Source organism: Acinonyx jubatus, chromosome C1, assembly GCF_027475565.1.
Source record: "Acinonyx jubatus isolate Ajub_Pintada_27869175 chromosome C1, VMU_Ajub_asm_v1.0, whole genome shotgun sequence".
In the NCBI taxonomy this organism is placed as follows: domain Eukaryota; kingdom Metazoa; phylum Chordata; class Mammalia; order Carnivora; family Felidae; genus Acinonyx; species Acinonyx jubatus.
The window spans coordinates 162826080-162852181 of NC_069381.1; the positions used below are offsets into that span (position 1 = coordinate 162826080).

At 34.0% G+C, this 26102-nt stretch overlaps 1 protein-coding gene across 1 annotated transcript in view; it reads left to right on the forward strand.

The window, feature by feature from the left end:
• The window catches only part of AGPS (alkylglycerone phosphate synthase), a 141810-nt gene that overhangs the window by 30465 nt on the left and 85243 nt on the right, over positions 1-26102 (forward strand). The window contains exons 2-8 of the mRNA XM_053215320.1: positions 4011-4100; positions 12735-12825; positions 15366-15486; positions 15578-15652; positions 18605-18676; positions 20028-20107; positions 24844-24924. Of these exons, the coding sequence (XP_053071295.1) occupies positions 4011-4100; positions 12735-12825; positions 15366-15486; positions 15578-15652; positions 18605-18676; positions 20028-20107; positions 24844-24924 (610 nt within the window). The remainder of the gene's footprint in view (positions 1-4010; positions 4101-12734; positions 12826-15365; positions 15487-15577; positions 15653-18604; positions 18677-20027; positions 20108-24843; positions 24925-26102) is intronic.

Here is a 26102-nt window from a genome sequence, read left to right on the forward strand (position 1 = left end):
TTTTCATAATAATAGTGCTAAATCTAAATACTTCAGTTAAAAATTGTGCAAACCACAGCACTAGGAAATAATATATATATCATGGGAGAATACTGCCACCTTGTGTATACATGATGCTACATTATGTCTCCATTTTCTTTTGTTATGCCAGCTAAAACAAAGTGCTTCTTCACCATTTGGTACTGTGGTCAGATATGTAAATGGGTAAAACATTTGTTTTATTTTTTTCGTGTAACAAAATCAAACGGACTTATCTTTTTTCTTGGCAGGAGGAAGGGTCTTATATTTTGAAGACCTTAAATTTAGTGTAAAGTTAGCACTAAGAATTGGAAAGTCTGAGGGATCAGTCTGGTTAATTGATCTTTGGGGTCAGTAGAAAATTGAATCTTTTTATTTGAATCTTATGGAATGTTGATATTTCTTTGATCATTCCTCATTTTAGTGCTTGCCATGGTTTTGGGATCATTATTCTGAATGCCAGAATTTATATACTATACATAAAGGAAGTGAGGGCACTGGGGTTCCTGACGTCACCATAGTCCTTGATTTTCAAATGTTTCCCTTAAGATCAAGTGCAGAAGAATGGCTATAATAATAACATGTAATAGTGCTTTGAAAAATATTGATGTCAAGGAAAAAGGGTTCCTTTAAATCATTTTGGTTACTTGAGGGCATGATTTGGTGGGTTTAAGACATTACCTTTCTAAAGAGGAAGAGTCACAAGACTGGGTGTTCACTTTCTGATGCTTACAACTAGCTTAGCTGTGTAATCATGAGAGCTTCTCTGGGCACAAGTTTCTTCATTTGAAAAATGAGCAGTTGAACTAGGTGATTTCTCAGGATCTTTTTTTTTAGTTTTAGAATTCTGTGATTGTGTGAGGTTTTACTTTTAACTTTTTTAAAATGTTAATGCTATAATGCCCTTCAAGTTACTCATTATATTTTCTGTATAAGAAGTTATTTTGAAAGTTTAATGTAATCACATAGTTGTGTTTAACGGTCATAGAATGTATTAGTAATTTGAAGGGATACCAGTGTACAAAAGTTTAAAACCAGAAGCCTGGGAAATTCACCTACTTTTTTATTTAACACATGGGGTACTTGAAGATATCAGAAGATTGATTTTGGGGTAACCTAGATTTTAAATATATACTATTTTAAGCAACATAACACTGTTTTGGGAGTGTGGGGGGTACAAATGGATTCCAAATGCTTACATTTCAACTTCTGGGATGGCTCTAAAAGTTGTTATAAATATGGTAAGCCCATATCATGGGCAGAATTTTCTAATTGAGACGAAAAGAGAGAAAAAAGTAGCTTTAGCCTATAGTTGAAAACTTGGGAATTCTTTAGGATATTACCCAACTGAAAATTTAAGGCCAGTGATTCTTCAGAATGTAAATCTTTTCATTTTTGAGTGCACAGCAGCAGATATTTCCTGCTTCCCTTGATTCATTTTTCTTGTGCAGTGCCAAGAGTGAACACATGCAGTCAGGTTTTGCTTTTTACTTTGAGGCCATATGGGAATAATTGTTTAAAATTCTACACATAATTTTAAGGCAAAGGATTCTCATTGTTAAGTTATATAAACATGCCAAATTTAACATCTGTACTGGAATAATTTCCCAGTGCCTACTGATTGTAATACCAAAGCAAAAGAACTATATTGGTATTTTTGCATTTATTTTGTGTAACACGAAACTGTTGTTTTATAGAATACAGCCTTCATGACAAATGTTTAAATTCAGTATTAAAATGCATTTCAGAAATGAAAATTTATGCACATATTATAAAACATTAAAGATATTACTTGGGTGCCTGGGTGGCTCAGTTGGTTAGGCCGCTGACTTCGGCTCAGGTCATGATCTCGCAGTTTGTGAGTTCGAGCCCCGCGTTGGGCTCTGTGCTGACAGCTCAGAGCCTGGAGCCTACTTCAGATTCTGTTCTCCCCCTCTCTCTACCCCTCCCTTGCTCATGCTCTGTGTCTCTCTGTCTCTCAATAATAAATAAATGTTTACAAAAATTACAAAAAAACATTAAAGATGTTAATTAAAATGTACATATATATCATCTTCATGTAAATTATTATGGAAATATAATAAAATATTAAGTGAATTATATTTCATAAAAGTGAAGAGAATTAAGAAAAAAGTAAAGCAGATGATATCTTATTCAGTTTTTAGAAAATGTAATCTTAAGAAAATGGGTATGTTAGTGGTGATATTAGCCATGAGGTTTTTCTATAGAGATTTTTCCAAAGCTTTCTTCCATAACCTCCCTCTACAATGAGGAATGTGAAATTAGAAGAAAATATTGGGCAACAGTTCATAACAGGCTAATCTACAAATCCAGTCTCTGGATTGATACTCTTGAGATATTTTTGAATAGTTTGTTTTTATATAGGGACTATAGTTTTTATTGATAGCAGCTTTAGTTTTAACGAGATTATGCCTGGTCTCTAATTTTCTTAATCTTATGTATGACCTTTACTTGGTTCAGTTTTGTTATGTTGGTGTTCTACTTGTTTGAAAAGCCTTTGAATTGGATGAAGAATTATGATTGTAATAAAAAATTTGCTTGTCAGTTGTCATTTTCTTCCTTGGGAATTATAGAGAATTAAAATGCTTTCTAATGAGTAAATCTTTGTTATTTTGACATTAAAAAAAACTGAGATATAATTGACATGTAATTAATTTCAGGTATACCACATAATGACTCAAAATCTGTATATATTGTGAAATTATCACCACAGTAAGTCTGGTTAACATCCATCACCACACATATTTACAGGTTTTTTCTTGTGATGTAGTTTGAAATTTTATTTTTTTTAATTAAAAAACATTTTTAATGTTTGTTTATTTATTTATTTATTTTATGTTTATTTTTGAGAGAGAGAAAAAGACAGTGCAAGTGAGGGAAGGGCAGAGAGAGAGGGACACAAAATCTGAAGCAAAATCTGAGCTCCAGGCTCTGAGCTGTCAGCACAGAGCCCGATGTGGGACTCAAACCCACGAACCGTTTGATCATGGCCTGATCTGAAGTCAGACGCTTAACGGACTGAGCCACCACCCAGGCACCCCTATTTTGAAATTTTAATGCAGCAAATAATTTCTGTGTAGAGAAGAGTTTTCTTTTCTTCATCATAGACTGCATAATTGAATTTGCAATAAGATTTGTTATCAGTTTTGAAATAACTGCCCAGATATACTAGGGCACCATGCTAAAACACAGCATTAATAATAAATGCTGACAGAGTACTTCAGTACTTCAGTGTGGTTGCTTATTGTGTTCTGTACAGGTCCAGATCTTATGTAATGTTCAGAATCGAATCAATTATTGATTTGGATGAAAATGCTTTTTAAGACAATGAAATTCAAAATACCATATTGTTTTGGAATACTAAAAACTGGTATAGTCATTAACTGTTAACATTAATATGTAGGTCAAGGTAGAGATTGGTGGTTACATGGAAATTGAAGGATTTAGAATGTTTGTAAACACATCTCAGATTTTTTTATATACTTTATTAAGTGTCTACTACTAGTAGTGCCATTACTAGTGAACTTATTCTGTAAATTGATCTTTTCATCATAGAAGATTAATAATTGTGATTTTTCTAATATGTGCAAAAATTTGTTTCCTATTCAAGTGAGTTTTATTTTAATTGCAGAATTTTTTAGACTGTCCTATTATGTAAACTAATAACATGTACAACATGAAGCATATTTGTACTCTAATTATATTTTTCTCCCTTGTTCCTTCTTTTTTCTTTGAATTCATTAAATTTAGTTGTTGCCCTTTGTGAAGCAGGTGCTGCTCATCAGAATGATTCTGTATTTGAAATATTAATTAATACATGGACATTTTGATGCATATTCATTCTATTTAAACTGATATACTGTTAGTGGGATCAGGTCTTTTAAATGATTGTGAAAGTTAATATCAATGATATACTATTCAGTTTTGAGATATTTAATGTAGTCTAATTTATGTATTTTTTTTATTATTAGGCAAGAAGTTATGAAATGGAATGGATGGGGATATAATGATTCCAAGTTCTTCTTCAATAAGAAAGGCCAAGTTGAGTTGACTGGGAAAAGGTAACTGGTTGGTTTATTCTTTTCCTTTTTTTCCTCTTTCTTTCTATAAAAAATTTTAAACATAAATAACAAATGTATGTCATGTTAAATAACATACATAGGATAATATAATGACTCCTCCCTCGATTTAAAGTTATCAACATTTTGGGGTGCCTGGGTGGCTCGGTTGGTACACCATCCGATTTCGGCTCAGGTCATGATCTCATGATTTGTGGGTTTGAGCCGCACATTGGGCTCTGTGCTGATGGCTGAGAGCCTGGAGCCTGCTTCAGATTCTGTGTCTCCCTCTCTCTGTCCCTCCCTTGCTTGCACTCTGTCTCTTTCTCAAAAATAAATAAACATTAAAAAACTAAAAAGTAAATAAAGCTATCAACATTTTGACATAATTGCTCCTCCTTTTTTTGGTAGTAAATTCCGTTGTGTCACTTCTAAATATTTACATATGTCTCCTTTGAAAGTGTAAGGATCTAATATTAGCTAATCATAATAATATCATTATCATATTTCCCAAAATAAGACAATTTTATAATATCTGATTATCCAGTCCACATTTCCCCTGATATCTAAAAAAATGCCATTTTATAGGTAGGTAGTTTGAATCAGGATCCCAAAAATGACTATACTCATCCTGCCACCCAATTTCCATGCCACTGACTTGTTCAAAGTAACTCCCAGTTTAAGACTGGGAATTTAGGGGCACCTGGGTGATTCAGTCAGTTAAGTGTCTGACTCTTGGTTTCAGCTCAGGTCATGATCTCGTGGTTTTGTGAGTTCGAGCCTTATGTCAAGCTCTGGTTGGGATTCTCTCTCTCCCTCTCTCTCTGCCCCTCCCCCGCTTGTACTGTCTCTGTCTCTCTCAAAATAAGTAAACTTAAAAAATTTTTTTAAAAAAGACTGGGAATTTACTTTTGGGTGTGGGTTATTATGGATGGTGAACAATTTTAGGTCTTTGTGAGTATAAATAGTATTTTTAAAATTAATTTTCTGAGACACATTAGGGAAGAAGTGGTGAAGAAAGAACAATCATTTGTGTGATAACTTTCACATTTCTGAAATGTTTTTGGGAATTTGTTGATAAGAATTCTAAAGAATATTTGTATTGTTACTGTTCCAGATGCAGACAGAATTGTAAAGTAAGTTCTTAGTTGATTTTAAGAACCAGTCCTGCCAAAGCTGGTATTTTGGGTTTGTCTGTTGAAATCGTTTTGGAAGGACAGTGAGTATAAACACGTAAGATTTGAATGCTGGCTCTATAAATTAAAAATTGAGAGTAGGTAAAAAATAGGATCAGATTTTTTTTAATCTGTTCCAGGATTGTGTTTTGACTTAAAATCTATTGGGGATTAATATGATTAGGTTAATATTCTTAAAACTTACATGGTATGTCAATATATTGAAATACTAGTGAGAAATGTTTTATTCCTTTGGAGAAATTCTTTTTCTTTGCAGCATAATCATTCCAGTTTTCTGACTTGAACATACTTTGTAACTGAACAAAACCTCGGGAGTAGTAATTAGGAACTAATTGTAATGAAGGTGTGAAATGTACATTTGACACTTGCTTTTTAATAGGAAAAATAAATATTATACGTATTCTCATTCCCATCTTTAAGTTTGACTGGGAAGCATATTGGTGGAGGCTTAGTTAAGAAATTGTATAATTCGGGTAGGAGGAATTTCTGGTTAAAATTAAATTTACCAGTGTTCTAAATGTTGAACGCCCTACGTTTTAAATAGAATAATGTCTAATACAGAAACTTATCAGTGTAGAAGCTGGTTTTGCCAAATCTTCTGAGGAGAAAAGAAATCTTCTGAACTTAGAAAATCAACTTCCTCTCCTTTCAGATACTGTCCTCATTTCTTCCTTTCTTTGGATCTTGAGAGAATAGCATCTTTATTTTATGGGAGGGGGCAAATAGTCCCTTATGCACAGTGCTGTTGAAAGCATTAGACACTTACTTCTGTAGGGTACTGTAGGCTATTTAGTGGTTTGTGTTGGAAGCGTATGTGTTTGAAATGAATGATTAGTCACAGAAAATATCTCAAGTAATTACATTTTAGTAGCGCCATGGGTTCAGAATCTGGTTCTTATTTCTGGTGTTCTGACACTTGATTTGTCAGTTTTCACAGAGAGGATCAGGTTTTAGAGGTCTGACATGTGCCACACTCATGGTACACTCATTGAAAACATTAGAACCCCAGTGTATTTATTCATGGTTAGATTATTCCTTTTTCAGTGTGTAGAGCACTTGTTAATGCCCTTTCTGATTTTAAGATATATAGAATACAAAATTCGTAATTCAGATGTTGTTCAGAGAGCATAGATTAAGAGCAAAGGAGATTCAGTGGCCTTAAGAGAGATTTTTATCCAGGTTGTAATAGAACCGGAGAATTTTATATGTTTGGCTTGAGACTTTGGAAGATTGCTGCTGCTGCCATTCTAAACAGAATGAGTTCCTTAAAGGCCTCATTTCTTTGTATTAACTCCTGAGTTGGGTCCAGTGGGAGAAAGGGGAATAGAATGGGGTGCATCCAACTGGCAGAGCCTAGAAGGGAGACCAGTAAAGTAGATATCAGGTACATTTGCTTTAGTGAAAGGTAGCCTTTGCTCCTCACTACGACTCATCCGGAGGGTAGCTCTCCAAATACAGAAATGGAATTTAAATGCTCTAGGATTAAATACGTACTACATAAACTATTTAATAACTAAAGCCAATAACTAAATAATATTCAGTTCCCATTTTAGTGCTGCCAGAAGTACCATTACCACAGAGGATAATAAACTGGATTGAATTGGATCATAGCTTTCTGTTAACCTAGTCTAGTTTCCTGGGGATAATGGTTGAATTAGTAGATTTCTCTGATTTGTATCAGAAAACATTTAAAAACATTCTTAAAGATAATAATAGCTATTTCTTAATTGAATGGCTACTGAATTATCTTAAAATAACCCTAAGATGGGTAGTCATATTTTCTTAAAAATAATTAGGGGATTGAGGGTGAGAGAGGTTAAATAGCTTACGTGAGGTCACCTGCTCAGTGGAAAGTTGTGAGTGATACCCAAATGTTTTTAAGCTTCATTCTTGTGCTGTTTCTGTTGTATTGTGCTTCTGCAGATAACCATACTCATTCATTGTATTGATCTTGTTTTCTCTCCAAACTCTGGGAGCACTTTATGGTAGCCTTCTCTACCCCTATACAGTAGCACAGTAAAGCTAGTCATCTTGTAAAAGTTACCCTGTGACAAAAATTGCTGTTGTTCTAGTGGAAGGCACAGGGCATAAGCAAAAGAAGGTTGTGATATTCTTCAAAGAGAAAATGGAATTTGTGATTAGAAAGGATGAGTTATAAGAAAATACTGATTTGAACTGAACAAATGTTTGCTCTCTATAACTGCATAGAAAACACGAATAAAATACCCAAGAATGAAATAAAACAGAGCTGGGGAAAAGAATTCTTAGGTGCCAGAAACCAAGAGTGAGTTTTAATGAAAATTTATGGGGATTCCATTTCCATTATTTCTGATCCAAATAAATTTTTATAAGCAAATGTGGTTGATTGTGTGTAGTTTGGGGAGGGCAACATTGACATTTCAAACTCAGCCAAAGAAGCAATTATTATAAGCTGTTCTAGATCTTTGGGAAATATCAGAAGTTTTTTCCTGAACACAGTCTTATCTTTTGAACATATTTGTAATTTGTCAGTTTATAAATCCTTAGTTTTTTCTTTTTTTTTTTAAGTTTATTTATTTATGTGGCAGGGGGGTCAGAGAGAGAGGGAGAGAGAGGAAATCCCAAGCAGGCTTTGCGCTGTTAGCACAGAACCCCATGCGGCACTCGAACTCACTAACCATAAGGTCATGACCTGAGCCAAAATCAAGAGTCTGAGGCTTAACTGACTGAGCCACCCAGGCACCCCTAAATCCTTAGATTTATAATCTTGCTATTCTTACTCCTTCTAGATATAGATGAATTGAGTCCTCATGGGTTTAATCAGCAGAAGGTAATACTTCAGAGCTAATGCTGTAGCTTTCTACAAACTAAAATTTTTGAAAAGTGTCATTTTTCTTGGACTTTAAAGGTATTATACATTAATTGGTGCTTACAAAGCACAAGTTAGTGTTTAGATGGAGAGACTTTGGGTTTGTTGTACTTTATATTTTCAGTGGTATTAAAGTTTTATCTGATTATAAAAGACTTTTAAATTGCTTAGCAATTGTGGAACTTACTCTGGGATAGATAGTTGTGTGTACTAATATTTTGCTGCCTCTGTGCACTGCCGCAGAGTGAGAGGACTTTGTCTTTAGTCACAGTAAATCTCGATGTGCACTTCATTCTTGGATATTTATGTTCACAGAATTTTCTTTCCACACAATGATTTCTTTGGTCTTAAAAGCTTCCCCTGGTTCTATATCTTCTACAATATAGGTCAGTTCTGTCCTGAGGAAAGGTGGTGAGTTGATCTCACCTTATATTTTACAACAAGAACTATTTCTTTTTTTTTTTTAATTTTATTTTTAATGTTTATTTTTGAAACAGAGAGAGAGAGAGAGACAGAGCATGAGCAGAGGAGGGGCAGAGAGAGAGGGAGACAGAATCTGAAGCAGCTTTCAGGCTCTGAGCTGTCAGCACGGAGCCCAACGCAGGGTTTGAACTCACAAGCCGTGAGATCATGACCTGAGTCGAAGTTGGGTGTTTAACCAACTGAGCCACCCACGTGCCCCAACAAGAACCATTTCATAAAGTTTTCAAACTAATCTTCAACCATGAGTAAAGATCCATTTAAGAGTCACCTGTTTCAATAATTGGTACAGGCACCTGGCTTTCCTCTTATCACATTTCTGGCAAAATTTTCCTATTTTGTGCCTATATATTCATCCTATCAATTAAGTGTCTTTGTAGCTTTAACTAAACTAGATTGTAAGTTTCTTAAGAACTGAAGTTATAATATTAATTCTGTGTGTCCTACAGTGCTCAGTACAGTCTTATATGAGTGTTATATGCTTTTTATAATTCTGGATGTATATCTAAACTATTTTACTGTAATAATCAAGTTGTTCCATAGCTGTTTCTTCAGTTAAATACTGCTGATTCCTTTAACTTTTCTTATAATGTTTCTTTTCAGTCAATTTACTTCTTTGATTTCAAAGTTTTAATTTTTACTTCATGATCTTTTGTGAGATTTTTGGATCCCTTGGCAGTATGCTAGGTTTATGATTATGAAGTCAGGTTTCTTTTACTGTTTTTCAAATCCTGGGGCATTAGATGCAAGAAAAAGTACAATTGAAAAATTTACATTCTGACACGGATCTCTTGTATGTTTTGTGCTGGACTTGTAGTTAATGGAGCAAAATCTTAAATAGAATATTCTGTGCAAGATACTTCTTCAAAGTCTGAAATACTGTACATTCAGATGTAGAAGTATATTGTGTTTATCTTAGTGGTAGAATGTAGTTTTAAATTTTACACGAAACAATAACACCAACTCTGTCTGTTAATTCAAGTATCTTGAAGGTGGTCACCTTTTTATTTTATGGGTAATGTTATTTGTTAATTAAGGAATTCACAAAGGTCTGATTCTGTCATGAAAATCAAGGTTCTAATCACTTTTACAGGGATTCAAATTAATTGTACATTTAACATATAAAGATCCAGCATTAAAACCTAATAGTTCCAAACTGGTCTTTTTGGGGAACATAACTAACACATAGCGGTGGCATATTTGTTATAACCAGCTTTCCAGAATTTGTACTGTTACCTCAGCTGAAATGAAGAAAATTTTATATGCTGAATGACTATCTTTAGTTGTTTTAGCTATGAGTCTTATACTTTCTTCCATTCCAATTTCTTTAGATTTATGAAAACATATTATAGTACTTCAAACATACCCGTTCAGTTTGATTTTTAGCACTTGTGATTTTTTTTAGCATGAAAAGAAACTTAACTAGTTAAAGCATATGTGTTCCTTATGTATTTTTTCTCCTTTCCACTGTCATTTTTGTTTTGTTAATGTTTATGTAAAGACTATTTGAACCCCTCTTACACTGTTGGTGGGAATGCAAACTTGTACAGCTACTCTGGAAAACAGTGTGGAGATTCCTCAGAACGTTAAAGATTGAACTGCCCTACGACCCAGCAATTGTACTACTAGGTATTTATCCAAAGGATACAAAAATATTGATTGGAAGGGGGCACATGCACCCCAATGTCTATAACAGCACTATCAACAACAGCCAAATTATGGAAAGAGCCCAAATATCTATTGATTGATGAATGGATAAAGATGTGGTGTGTGTATATATGTATATACACATATACATACATATGATGGAATATTACTCAGCCATCAAAAAGAATGAAGTCTTGCTGTTTGCGACAATGTGGATGGAACTAGAGTGTATTATACTAAGCAAAATAAGTCAGAGAAAGATAAATATCATACGATTTCACTCCTATTTGATATTTTAAAAAACAGATGAATATAGAGGAAGGGAAGGAAAAATAAAATGAGATAAAAACAGAGAAGGGAGTACCTGGAGGGTCAGTAGGTTGAGTGTCCAGCTTTTCATTCATCTTAGGTCATGATCCTTGGGTTGTGGGATGGAGCTCCATGTCAGGCTTGGTGCTGACCATGGAGGCTGCTTGGGATTCTCTCTCTTCCTCTGCCCCTACCCCTGCTTGTGTGCTCTCTCTCTTAAAAAAGAAATAATAAAAACATCATAGAGGGGGCAAACCATAAGACTATTAACTATAGAGAACAAACTGAGGGTTGCTGGAAGGGAGGTGGGTAGGGGGTGGGCTAAATGGGTAATGGGCATTAAGGAGGGTGCCTGTGATGAGCACTGGGTGTTATATGTAAGTGATGAATCACTAAATTCTACTCCTGAAACCAATATTATGCAATATGTTAACTAGCTTGAATTCAAATGAAATCTTGGAAAGAAACAAAAAGTGATAATATAAAAAGAAAGACTGATTTGAGAATTTTATTTTATTTTATTTTATTCTTTCTTCAAAAAAAATTTTTTTAATGTTTATTTTTGAGACAGAGAGAGACAGAGCATGAATGGGGGAGGGTCAGAGAGGGAGACACAGAATCCGAAGCAGGCTCCAGGCTCCGAGCTGTCAGCACAGAGCCCGACACGGGGCTTGAACTCACAGACCGTGAAATCATGACCTGAGCTAAAGTCGGATGCTTAACCTACTGAGCCACCCAGCAACCCCTCCTTACAGCTGTTTATTATTTCCAGGATTTCACTGTTTTTGATGAGAAGCCGGTCATAATTTTTATTGTTATTACACTGTATGTAATGTGTCATTTTTCTCTAGATGCTTTTAACATTTTTATCCTCCTTCTCTTTCTCTCTCTTTATATTGGAATTTGACCATGATGTGTGTAGTGTGTTTCTTGGCATTTATCTTCTCAGTGTTCTCTGGCCTTCTTGAATTTGTAAATTTATGTCTTTCATCAAATTTGGAAACTTTCTGCCATTAATTTCTTCAAATACTGTTTATTTCCTTTCCCTTTTTTTTTCTTTTGCTTAGGACTCTATATGTATGTTATGTGTATGTTATGTTTTATGTATGTTAGTCTTTTGCTATTGTTCCATAGGTCCTTGAAGCTCTGTTTATTTTTTCAATCTTTTTCTTTGCTCTTCAGATTGTATATGTTTTATTGCTCTGTCTGTAAGTTCACTGACATCTCCAATCTGCTCTTGTGTTCCTCCAATGAATTTTTAAGAGTTTTAATTATAGAATTTCTATTTTGTTCTTTTTATAGTTTCTGTTTCTCTGCTGAGATTTTTTCTTTTACTCACTGGGAACATTGTTTCCCTTTTGCCCTTTAACATAGTTATAGCTGTTTTAAAATGCTTGTGTGCTAGTTCCAGTATCTTAGATTGTCTTAGAGTCAGTCCCTATTAATTGCCCTTTTTCTTGATTATGGATCATACTTTCTTGTTTGTCTTTTGTCTAGTAACTTTGGAATACATCTTGGACATTGTTAATGGTATGTTGTAGAAACTCTGTATTCCATTATATTCTTCCGAAGAGGCTTTATTTTTTTAACATCAAGTAATTAACTTGACTGTTCCTCAGATTCCCATTTCTTTCCTTTTGTGGTGGTGAGCAGCTGGGTTCTTTTAAACTTAGTTGGACTGCCTCGAGTCTGCTCCATACGTCAGACATCTGGAGAAAGTTTATGCATACATCACTCTCTGACTCTCTCCTTCCCTGTGATTTCTCTATACTCTTCCCAGCTGTTGTGTTCACTGCAAACACTGCCTTCTGGTTTTTCAAGGCAGGAAGACTAGAGGTTTTCTGTATTTTTGTTTCCTGTTATGGCACCAGCGGGGGCTGTCCCTCAGGCTAAAACTTGTTTTAAAAATAAAAAACATCTGGAAGGTATACTTTTCTAAATGTATCACACCCCTTTATCCCCTATTGCCTGTTTTTGTCTGTCTGTACTGCCTTCAGAGTTGGGTTTTGTTTTTGGTTTTTTTGTCCAGAGTTTATAGTTATATGTGGGAGGGTCATTTTGGTAGGAACTACTTGACCATTACTAGAAGCCAATTTTAAGATTTAAATTTAAATGAAGATACCTTACTCCAATGTTTTATTTTCTTTGCAATCTTAGGTACCCTCTTAGTGGCATGACTTTACCAACTTTTAGAGACTGGATCCAAAATACCCTTGGAGTAAGCCTGGAGCATAAAACTACCTCTAAAGTAAGAAATAAGAATGATTACTAGCATACTTAACTCTGTGTTGTGTCTCTGTGTGTGTGCACGTGCATATGTTTAATCCTAAATCAGTTAGAGTTATCTTTGTAATTTTTTATAATTGCTTTAATGCATTTGTTGTAATTTTTTTGTTAAGAAGTTTACTGGTTTAATTGGCCTTGCTAGGTTTTCTAGAGATGGCTTTTCAGCATCACAGATATAGATCCTAATCTCAGACTTTATCTGAGAGTTGCCTGGCAAACTTTTTATGTTCTCTGAGGCTCAGTTACCTTAATTTGAGAAGTGAGAATAATAACTGTCTGTTCTATGTCTCTTAGGGTGGTAGTGAAGTGCAAATGAATGCATTCTGTGAGGGACTGCTACAAAAGGATAAGTTGCTATCATTTTTAGGATATTTAATGAACTGACAGTAATCCAGGATTAATATAGGATAATTTGAAATAAAAATGTAATGTTACTTTTAATATCAAAACATGCAGAATTTTAGAAGACTTACAAAGTAAAAATTTGATTAAGGTATGAGTGATAGAGAACTTTGGTTTGTTCATGTAGTTTCATTTTTCTGTAGTTGAGGTTAAAAAACTTTAAACTGTATTCATATCAAACTAATGAAGTAGCATTTCTCTATATTATTATGATTTTCATTATTTATTGTTATTATTTCTATGGCATGGTGTTCTGCATGTCCCTCTAAATTGGGTTTAAGTTCTATAAGTGCAGGGACTATGGCTTACACTGTATTCTTTTTTTTTTTTTAAGTTTGTTTTATTTATTTTGAGAGAGAGTGTGCATGTGTGTGAATGGGGAGGGGAGAGAGGGAAAGAGAATCCCAAGCAGGCTCTGTGCTGTCAGCACAAAGCCTAATGTTGGGCTCAATCTCACAGCTGTGAGATTGTGACCTGAGCCAAAATCAAGAGTCAGACACTTAACCGACTGAGCCACCCAGGTGCCTCTATGCTATATTCTCTGCTGTATCCAACACGCTATTGAGGGCTCTAGGTATTTAGTGAGTACTTGTTTGCTTTATTTATAAATCCACTTTTACATGTCATTCTACTAAAGAAATTATGTGAACAGTTAATTCCTACCCCTCCGAAACCAAATTCTTCCAACTTTTCTTATAAGATTTCTTTTTTATTTCCTCAGTTCTTTCTTTTGGCTGTTTATAATTATCTTTTTTTACATTGATGTAATATGTATACCATTTTCAGAAATTTTACCAGTTTTCCATGTACTTTTTTCTGATTTTGAGCCCTTTTCAATTTTTAATAACTTAATAAAATCATAACAGTGTATCTTTTGTTGGGGTTCTCTGGTCATTTCCTCTCACTGTAATGTAAATTCCATGAGGCCAAGGATTTTTTTCCCTGATCATCTCACTGCTATATCCCCAAGGCCTAGAATAGTGCCTAGTATATAGCACACACTCAATAAATATTTCTTATATAATTGGATATTAAATACAGACTCTTTAATAAGATACTAACACTACATAAATATGTATTTTTTACACATCTTTTAAATGTTATTATAAAATATTATTATCAAATGTTTATTTTGAGAGGGAGGGAGAGAGAGAGAGAGAGAGAGAGAGAGATAGCAGGAGAGGGGCAGAGAGAAAGGGAGAGAGAGAATCCCAAGCAGGCTCTGCACTGACAGCACAGATCAAGGTGGGGCTTGATCTCAGGAACTGCGAGACCATGACCTGAGCCGAAATCAGGAATCAGCTGCTTAACCATCTGAGCCACCCAGGTGCCTCTTTTACATATTCTTATATTTTCTTTTTTCCAGATACTGTATCATAGCTTTTTTTAATAGCAGATTTTATTTGGCCAGCCTTTTCTCTGTGGTAGGCATGGTATTTGGTGCTTTTCACAAAAATTACCATCTTTTGACCTTTCTAATTCCTTATGGTAGCTGTATAAGTTTAGTGGTGATAATCTCACTTAACAGATGAAGAAGCCAAGGCTCAGAGAAGTTGGGTGATTTGCCCAGTGTCACATAGCTTTAAAGTTGAAGATTTATTTTTCAGGTTACCTGTTAGTTGAAACTAATTATCAAATTATAATTATGTTGTGAGTTTTAAAGCAGTTCTATAAAAATAGATGAGGTTTCTTGTTGATCATTTTAAAATGGTAATTGAAATCTAAGAAATGGTAAATTTTATCTGCAGGTGAAAATGTAGATGATGCAAAAGTTAAGTAGCTTTTCCCCAGTTTCCTTGATCTAAAATGGAAGATTTGAGACTTTGCCATCTTCTTTGTTCTTGATTGCAATCTTCAAAAATAATGAGAAGGTGGGCCAAAGACGCGAAAGAGGAAACATAAGGCATCTATTACTTATACAGAGTATGATTAACCAGACCATTTGTAATTTGTTATTGTCACAGAGTTCGTATCTGTATGGGTTATTTGTTACTTTTCCATGCTTTTGTCTCAGTTACATTTTATGGTCACTGTCTCTAATCAGGTATTCAAAAGTTATGTTTCTAGAAATAAGTCAAAGAAACCAATTTTATTTTCTAGGCATCCTTAAATCCTAGTGATACACCTCCTTCTATTGTAAATGAAGATTTTCTTCATGACCTTAAAGAAACTAATATTTCATATTCACAAGAAGCAGATGATCGAGTATTTAGAGCTCATGGTAAGCAACTTTATATAAGCAGTGTTTTTAATTTTAAAATTTCTTATAAATTAAGATGTTTTTAACATGTTCTTTTTTAAATACAAAACAGGTCATTGTCTTCATGAGATATTTTTGCTCAGGGAAGGAATGTTTCAGCGAATTCCTGATATAGTTTTATGGCCAAGTAAGTTTTTTTTTTTTCCTTTGCATCATTAATTTAGTATTGTGAAATCTTAAATAAATTTAGTTTTGGAAATACATACTTGTAAACATAGGAGTTGTAAAAAGTATAGGTAACTGTATTTTTAGTGTACCAAAAGTTGTGTAATTCTTGATCTGATCATCCTGAACTATTGGTTTTAATGATTGATTCTTTTGTTGCTGATTAAGTCTTCATTTTAAACATAAATATCATATTGGAAGGTGGGTAGAAAAATGTATTTTTGGTTAGTTTGAAAGCTTAATGAAATTAATATTGATCAATGATAAATATTCAGATATAAAGAAACTCTTAATTATTGATTACTATAAACTAGTAAGTAATTTGTTGATATCACTTCATGGGCTAACAAGCATTGTCTTCAAATGGTGAAACAAGTTGTTTAAGATACCCATTGTCTTTGATATAAACAGTTAAATTCTGAAACATTAATTTCATTCCTGATTTTGGCTTGAGATAGAAGAAGGATGAGCTTTGTGTTGTTATTTTGCTCTTGCTGATGATTAGGCAGTATATTTATATATATGATTTTTGTACCCATCTCTTTTAGTAGAAAATTTAAGGTAGAATTGGTATATTTGTACCTTACTGTCCATAATTACCTTTTACAAAAGTTCCAGTGATCTGATCCTTTTTCCTCTTCAAACTCCATAAAGGAGTATAGGGAGTATTTTATTTTTCAAAATATTGTCTCATCTGTTTTTAGTTGTGATCCCTCTACTTCACAGGGAATATCTGAGGGGAAAAAAAGCATACTTTAATATGGAGGTAGGAGGGAGGTGACGTATGTAGGGGGAAAATGCAAGAGAGCCTGTGTAGCTGAGATTAAATTACTTTGTTGATACCTGTGGGGTATGTTCTTCTAGTGTTCTTTTAGTAGCTTTAGGCTACCACATTACCAAGATTTGGGCAAGATTTATTCCATTTTTTTACTGGAAAAAAATGAAAGCAAAATTTATCAATTTTTGTTTATCATAGGAAACCTTAATAGACAATCTTTTGATAAATCTTAAGTAGAACTTGGAGTGTGCTTTCTAGGTATGTTCTTCATGTGTCTGAATATTAAAGTACTGAGGATTTACCATAATGAAAATGTATGTCTTACTTTAGAAAATACAGATATTTCTAAAAATCCAGATTTAGGAAACATGCAGAGTTAGTTGTTGTACAAAAGTTTCTTTGTTCTATAAAATCTGTTCTGTATGACAGTCCCTACCAACCTTGTCCTTCTATTTTTATTTTCCATGTTAGTTTTCAAACCAGGCCCTTATCAATGCATAGCTGAATTTTCGCAGCAGTCTATAATGTTCTCTCTCATACCTTGAGTTTCTTGTTCTTCCAGGTCACCCTATATATATTCTTGAGAGGTTAGTTTTTCTAAAATATTCCCTTTATCATCATGTTTCATACTTCAAGAATCTAGGTGAGCAGTGGGATGAAGGAGTGCCATGTCAGATAACGTGGTCAAAGAAACCTTTTGATTAGTTGACAATCCTAGAAGTAGTTTTGCCTTGTTAAAGGTTTTTGATAGTCATGTTTGGGTATTTTATTAGTTATTAATAAACTAGGATTCTATTTAATACATTTTTTTACCACAAATAGTAAGTTTTATAAATTTAATCTGAAAGCTTGAAAGTGAATCTTCATTAAAAATTGGAATGATACAAATGACATATTCCTAGCTTTAAACAAACCTGAGAAATGATAACTTTTATAGACCAGTATTTTTACTTTCATAAATGGATATTCATTTGTATATTTTACATCCTTAAATTTCCCTTTCAATCCCTTAGCAAATAATACCTGATTTTTGCATAATTTCCTTGCCTCAAGTCTTTTTCTCTTCCTTGTCATTCCATGTTATCAGGAGATTAATCTTTCTCAGTTTCTTTGCCATTCCAGCTCCCTGGCTTAATGCCCTCTTGCTAGCCAAATTGAGGTTTAGCATCTTATGCTTTGTATTTAAAGTCGCCTGCTGTCAGGTATTTGTTACTTGTATAGCTTACACTCTGATAAAGAGTACTCTGCCAGTTGTGTACAATAGAAAGGAATATATGTGGTATATTATGTATAGTATTTTAAAATTTGTTTAAAAACAGAGTGAAACACCATCAGTGAATGCAAAAATAAGTGGGTGAAAGTATGATGAGAAATATTTATATAGATTAAGTGTCTCCCTACAAGATACTTACTAATTAAAGCATTCTTATAGTAGAGAAACCTGGCAGATTTCTTTATAACCAAATGATGAAAGTTAACATTACCAGAAATGAGACCTGTCTGTATCATGTGCCTCTAGATGTAGCTCTTAAGAAAGGCACAGCATCACTTCTGTGGAATTTCTGCCTAACTGTGTACCTGAATTTAACCATGAGGAGACATAGAAACCCAAATTGAGAGAGATTCTATGAAATAACTGACCTGTGCTTTTCAAAAGTGTCAAGGTCATGAGAATCAAAAAATAGACCAAGGAACTGTCTTAGATTAAAGAAGAGTAAGGAGACGTGGCAGCTAAATGCAGCGTGTGATTGGCAGTTCCAGAAAAGGGGGCATTAGTGAAACAATTGGCAAAATTTGAATAAGGTCTGTAAATTAGTTAATAGTATCGTGTAAGTGTAAATTGCTTGGTTTTGTTAATTGAACTATAGTTATGTAAGATATTAATATTTGTGGCTGCTGGGTGAAGGAAATTTTTTGTACCTTATTTGCAACTTTTTTGTAAGTATGAAATCATTTCAAAACAAGAACTTAAAAAGATAAATAATAAACATTTTGTTTTAATGTAGCCACTTAATGTGTTGAAGAGTACATAAATGATGAAAAAGACACTAAAGAACTTAATAGACCCTCATTTTGCAGGGTTACCTAGCGTTTACTCATGTCCCTGTGATTAATTTATTTCCCTTTTCTCAACAGCATGTCATGATGATGTAGTTAAGATTGTGAATCTAGCGTGCAAATATAACCTTTGTATCATACCAATTGGTGGTAGGTATTATGCCTTTTGAATTTTAATATTATGTAAATGTATTGTTTTAAATTTAAGGTATTTATATTCTAAATATTTGTGCCATCCCTTTGAAAGCAAACATTCTTGTAATTATGATATGTTTTTTCTGAAAAATTGGTTTATGTTGCTCATTTTATAGTAGGTCTGTTTACCTGAACTGTTTGAGACATGTTGCTCATGGCTTCTTTCCCATGTGGATGCTGGTTGACACTGTGACTTAATGCTTAAACAAGAAAATGTTCCCACTTTAGCAATTACTTTATAACCTTTGTCTTTATGGAGAGAATGTTATTTTTCAAAGGCTAAATATACCCAGTATATACTTTGGGGGAGGAATGCTATGCAGTGTGAAAGATCAACTAAGGCAATGATGATCAGATCACAATACCTTTTAATGTTGAAAAACAGCATTGCTTTGCATTTAAAGACAAATTTGATCTCTCTTGATCTTTTATGAACCACATTTTTTTAATAACTTACACAAGCCAAAGGAAATTGCCTTCACTAACTCAGTTAGCATTGATGGAATGGAAGTGGGACCCCATCAAATCAGGAGCTCCAGATTCCTTCTTCCGCTTATAATTTGGGTTGAATTAAATTCATGGAGAAAAGGCCCTACAGTGTCACTTTCAGGGAAATATTTTTCTGATATCAAAGGACTGTGATAAGCAAATAGTGTTTACTGAGAACACGGTATTATTTTGTACTGGTATTAAGAAAGCATTTTTCGTTTGATAACAAATGTTAATGTAAAACAGGAGTACTTTGTTTACATACTTCTATATATTATTTATTCTATATTAAAATCATCTTTTCACTATTGACATATAAATTTGTTTGAATATTGTGTAATCCAGGCAACTTTAACTTGTTTATATTCTAGTTTATTAAAGTCTTTTTGTATGAGAATATATTATTTCAAATGATAAATGAATCTCATAATTAAGGTAAGGTGTCTTTAGTTGAATTAGGAAGGGTATTTTTTCTTTTAAGCGATATCTCCACAGTAATCTTTAGCTTAGAACTTTTCTAATCATGTTTTTGGAGTTTCACAAATTGCTAGGGGCTTCACTTGAGTGTGCCCAGGGGATGGAGCCATATCCCATTGCTTTCAGCTCCATAATATTTCTTCATTTTGGCATGCAGCATAAAATAAAGGTGAGTTTGCTTTTAGTGTGTTAGCATTTGCAAATTACATTTTGCAAAGTAGAAATAGGTATTACTTTTCTAGTGGGCCTATTTGTGTACTTTGTATTAGGAATTTGCCCTAGAAACTTAGCTTAAAAAATAGAATATTAAACATAGCGTTGTTGTTTCCTATTTTGGCAGGAGGAACAAGTGTATCATACGGCTTAATGTGTCCTGCAGATGAGACAAGAACAATTATTTCTTTGGACACTTCACAAATGGTATATGAAAATTTTAGACTTACTTGAAGATAATGTTTGGTTTAAAAAACTCTTTATGACTCAGTCTTAGTTGTCATTATAAAGGTATATTTTTCATTTTGTTTTAAATTTATTTCATCATTATATTTCACCCTTGTCTTCAGGTCCCAGAAAGCTTAGTTCACTCACTTTTAGGCACAGATATTGGTGGTTTCTACCAAATTAGCCTGAGAAATTGATAATTTGAGAGTCATGGATTGGACTATTGATATAGTAGATGACCTGATTTGTATTGTTAAAAGCAAAACACATAATATTGGTTAAAGTTAATTTGGAACACCAAAACTTGTCTCCCCAATTTGTTTTTAAAGTTTATTTTCTTTATTTATTTTGTGAGAGAAAGGGGGTAAGGGCAGAGAGAGAGAGGAAGAGAGAATCAGAATACCAAGCAGGCTCTCTACTCTCTCAGCACAGAGCCAGAGGCTAGGCACAGGGCTCGACCTCACAAACCATGAGTTCATGACTTGAGCCAAAATCAAGAGTTGGATTTTGACTGAGCCAACCAGGCACCCCTGTCCCCCCAATTTTTTAAAAATATTTTTAGATGTTTATTTATTTTTGACAGAGCATGAGCAGGGAGGGGCAGAGAGAGAGGGGAAACACAGAATGAAACAGGCTCCAGTCTCTGAGCTGTCAGCACAGAAGAGTCCGATGCGGGACTCGAACTCACGAGCTGTGAGATCATGACCTGAGCTGGAGTCGGATGCTTAACTGACTGAGCCACCCAGGTGCCTCCTGTCCCCCCAAATTTTAATGCTGTTGCATTTTTGCTTGTGGAAGAATAAAGAGCTAATTTGAATGATAGGATTATTTTGTGACATGTTGGCTGATGGTGGTCCAAGAGTTTAATTTGGGTATGAATTTAATCTTTATATGAACAACAATATTCATGGTTGCATATTCCTTCATTAGTATAAACAGATTTTTAAAATTTAATTAATTAGAAATTTTTTTCAAATGGCAAAGTAAAATAGTATATCCATTTTCTAGATTAAGGAATTATTAACATTTTGTAATATTGGCTTTATCTTCCTTTGTTTCTCTACTATTTTATTTTATTATTTTTTCCCAACGTTTATTTATTTTTGAGAGACAGAAACAGAGTGTGAGTGGGGGAGGGGCAGAGGGAGAAGGAGACAGAATCTGGAGCATGCCCCAGGCTCTGAGCTGTTAGCCCAGAGCCTGACACTGGGCTTGAACCCAAGAGCCATGAGATCATGACCAGAGCCGAAGGTGGACGCTCAACTGACTGAGCCACCTAGGTGCCCCCGTTTTTCTACTATTTTAAAAGCAAATCCTGATATTATGCTACTTACAAGTAAATATTTCTGTGTATCTGTTTTTTTCCTTTCGTAACATTTTATTATGAAAATGTTTAACCACACAGAAAAGTTGAAAAAAATTACAATGAACACTCATATACCCACCACCATCATTCTTTCCCTCTGTCCATCCATGAACCTATCTTATTGTTGGATATTTTTTAAAGTAGTAGACATCACTACCATTCCCCCCAAATACTTTGGCTTGTATATCATTACTAGGATCGAAAGTTTATGATTTTTTATAATTCTTTTTTTTAGGTAAAAGACATGTTTACATAAAATACACACGTCTTAAGCATACATTTCCGTGAGTTCCGACAAATGTCTACACCTGTGCTAGTCAAATCTCTATGACTTCAGAAAATTCCGAACAAATCCCCAGCCCTCTTCGATCACCCAGAGTAAATCACTTTTAGTTCTAAAACTTCATATAAACAGAATCATATACTACATACTCTTTGGTGTCAGGTTTTTTTCACACAGTATAATGTTTTTGAGATTACTCTGTTCCTGAGTTTATCACTAGTGCATTTCTATTTCCTGTTGAGTGATACTGTATTATATAACTATACCATAGTTTGTTTATCCATTTTTCTATGGATGGACACCTATGCTCTTTCCAGGTTTGGCTTTTATAAATGAAGTTATTATGAATATTCTTGAATAAGTGTTTTTGTAAACATAGGCTTTCATTTCTGTTAGGTCAATATGTAAGAGTGGAATTAAATCATAGTAGGTACATGTCAGTTTTACAAGCAATTTCCAGGTCTTTGTTCAGAGTAGTTGCACCATTTTACACCCCCACAAACAATGTTAGTTTTAGTTATTCTGTGTATCTGTTTTTAAAAGAACATTTTCTCACTATATTATTGTTGCTCCTGTCAAACTTAAAAACAGTTCCTTGTGTCATTTAACATAGAGTTTCACATTCAGATTTTACAGTGGTTTCAAAATTGTTTTTATTTTATACTTCATCTGTTCATATGGGGATTGAGACAAGACCCACGTTAGCTTTTGGTTGTTTCCTTAAGTCCCATTTTATCTTTCTTCTTTTTTGAATATTGCTGACTTTTGGAGGAACTAGGTGATTTGTAGTATAAATTATATCATATTTTGAATTTGCCTGTCACTTCATCTTGGTATCATTTAACTCTTCCTCTAGGTTTTGTATGTCCTCTGACCTGGAAGTTAGATATAAAGTCTAGTTAGATTCAGGCATAGCTTTAAAAGTTTTTTTCAGCAAGGATATCTTGTAGATGATGACATATTTTTTTATGTCATGTCACATCACACATAATATCTGTTTGTCCACTTTAAGTATTGCTAAAATTAATCAGCAGGTTCAGATGGTGATAGGCTGATTATTCTGTAAAGTTTCCCATTAACCTTTGTCCTTATCTCTGAGTTTAAGAGAAGAATCTTCCTTAGAAGATTACCTAAGAGTAGCCTGTTCTGGAATAGACTTTGGAATGTTTTTGAATTTCTGTGTACTGTGTACAAATTTACCACTAAATCTGTTACTGAATTTGTAAAATAGTAATAATACAGAAAGTAATTTTGAAGATTAAATGAGATAAAAGTCTTTACATTAAGTAGATAGATGCTGAAAATTCTGTAGCAGAATTTTAAATGGCAGAATTTTAACCATTTATTTTGTAGAAAAACCTTGTGTATTCACTGCCTTTAATGTTAAACTCTCCTAAATATTGTAGTGGATGGATGGTACTTATAATTGTGATTTGCTTTGAAGTTGATAAGGTATGTGTGCAAGATTTTGCACGAGTACATCTGGTACAATGTGTACAAAATATGATAATTAGTAATGCCAGTTTTCTACTTAAATATCTACAATAATACTAAGACCTATTGATCTCAAAGTTTTTATTTTATTATTAACTTGTATTGGGTAGTGTATACTAGATATAATAGGGTATCCTATATATTTTCTATAGGTTTCTCTATGAGTGCCCATAAAGGTGTTTGTTTGTTTTTCTTTGCCTCCTTTCAGTTTCTTTGATCTACCAAAAATATGTTGGGACCACTGGTAGATACAAGGTGTATCATTACCACAAGCATGTAATCACTTTAACAACCAGTCTACTAGGGGAGAAGTGTATAAGTTATTCAGATTACTGGATTCTGTCTTTTTACCTTACAGTTTAGTACAGACCAAAAGACTCATTTGCCATAGTTATATTGAAATTACTATGTCTTATTGTGAGAGTATAATTAAAATGATAGCTTTACATAACATAAAACAAAAATTACATTCACATATGTCATCTTATTTAATGTTTATCATAATCCTGTGAATTAAACAGTGCAGTTATTTGTATGTGTTCAAATTTGGACTATAAGCAGACAATTTTCATATTGTCTATTGTGTTCTTTCCTTTTTGTTATTAGCTAGACTTACCTGCATTAGTTATTGCCATGAAATTGAAAATATCAAAGTGCAAAGAAAGCTTCTGTGGGATCCAGAAGAAGGTCTATATGTTAATCTGTTTGCTCAGCCAAATAGAAGGGAAAAGAAGTCTGACTTTAATAGTACAAAGTAATTCATACATATAAAAAATTAGGTCAAATAAGAATGTCAAAAACATTCTGTAAACATTTTGTAAGTTGAGCCAGATGGTATTCAGTTTCTTCTTCTCAAGTAGGAGGCAGGGGTGTGCTTTGTTTCCTACCCAGAGCCTCTGGCCCTATTTCGGATTAAAAATATAGTAGGAATGCCATTTACTATATGCACATGTCTTTTTTTAATCTCACAATGGCCATCTTCTGATATTCTTAAATTAGATATGATTTATAACTATTAATAGTAGTGCAGATGGTATTTACAGAATGCCAGGAACTTTGTATGCTAAGACTTTTTTTTTTTTTTTTTGAGATTTTATTTTAAGTAATCTCTACACCCAGTGTGGAGTGCTCAAACCCACAACCCCAAGATCAAGAGCTGTACACTTCACAAACTATTCCAGCCAGGTGCCTCCATATGCTAAGCTTTTATGTGCAGCATCTCATTTAATCCTTACACCAACCTTATGAATAGTATTACTATTCACACTGTACAATGAGGAAGCACTAAAAGTAGACAGTTAAATAATTTGCGTAAGGTAAGTACAGTTTAATTCAAATTGATAATGAATAAAGACAGAGTCTATCTTTTAAACCAACTCTTGTGCAATATACTGCCTAAGTTGCTATGTCTGTCATGTTTTATAGTCTGGGATAAATGGAATTTTGTAGTGAGGGTAACCCTACTTGCTTATTTTCTGTCTTGTAACTTCCTACCTTGAATTAGGAAGCTATATTTCCTGAGAAAATGTCAATAGTTCATAGAGATGAGAATTTTTTCTTCATTTGCAACAGAATCGAATCCTCTGGGTTGATGAGAACAATCTGACAGCTCATGTAGAGGCTGGTATAACAGGACAGGATTTGGAAAGACAGGTATGTTGCTTCCTTTAATTAACATTTTCAAAATTGCTATATGTCCTCTCTATGAATGGAGTACCTTTCACAGTACATTCACTGAGCAAATTTGTTCAGCTTTTATTGTGGGTCAGGCATTGAGCTAGATACTGAGGATACGGACACCATCCCTTACCTTTGGAAAGCTTACATTACAATAGAAAATTAGATAAATAGACACTTATGATTCAGAATGAGAATTGCAAGGTGAAGGCTGAATGCAAGGTATTATGGCTCATCAAATGGGGTTAGGAGGGAAGGAACTGGACAAAGAAGGTATTGCAGAGAATGCAGCTTTTAAAATGAGACTTCAGGATGAGTGAAAGCAAAAACGTTAATGGGAGTGGAGAGAGCAATCCAGTCGGAGAAAGCAGCAGGTGCAGAGACTTTAAGGGCAGCTGTTGCTCTTGGGGACCTGCAGACAGCTGAGTGTGGCTGAGGTCTAGTGTGTGTGTGTGGGAGAACACACATTCTATATATTGGGTGGGTGTATGTATAGCAGTGGTAGAGGATGAAGCCAGGAAAACATGAAGATATCAGACTATAAAGGAGCCTTATAAAGCCCCTTCTAGAAGTTTGAACTTTACCTCTGTATTCAGGTAGTTCTGGCTAGCTCCTGTGTGGAGGATAGATGGAGGGGCACATGAAGGTGGGTAAGAGGCTCTGGCATAATTCAGGCAAGAACTGATAGTGACAATAAAAGAGTAGAAATGGAGCAAAGTGAAACATATTGGACATAGAATTCTCAGAAGTTGATGATAAATTGGATCAACTGGGTAGATGTTGGTATTTGCTATTCATTGAACTTTTCAGTGCCTAATTTCATTGAAAACTGCCCATCTCATGAATTAGTCAAACTCTTGGAGACCTTGTAACACTTTTTGGTATCCTGATGAATTTTTGGAAAGCTTGAGGTTCCTTTCATGGATTCTAAGCATGTAATTATTAAAATGTATTGATTTTCAACCTCTGCAAACATGGTCAGGATGACTATAACTCAGCTGTTGTAAATAAAAATGAGAAAGTGTAATTTGTTGTTAATAATACTGACCACTTTGTTCTACTTGAGTTACAGAGACTCCTCCCTTCTACATTTTAATGGGACGTGGAGATGAGATGGTTGTCGATCTTTTTTTAATTGTCTTTTTCCTTATTTC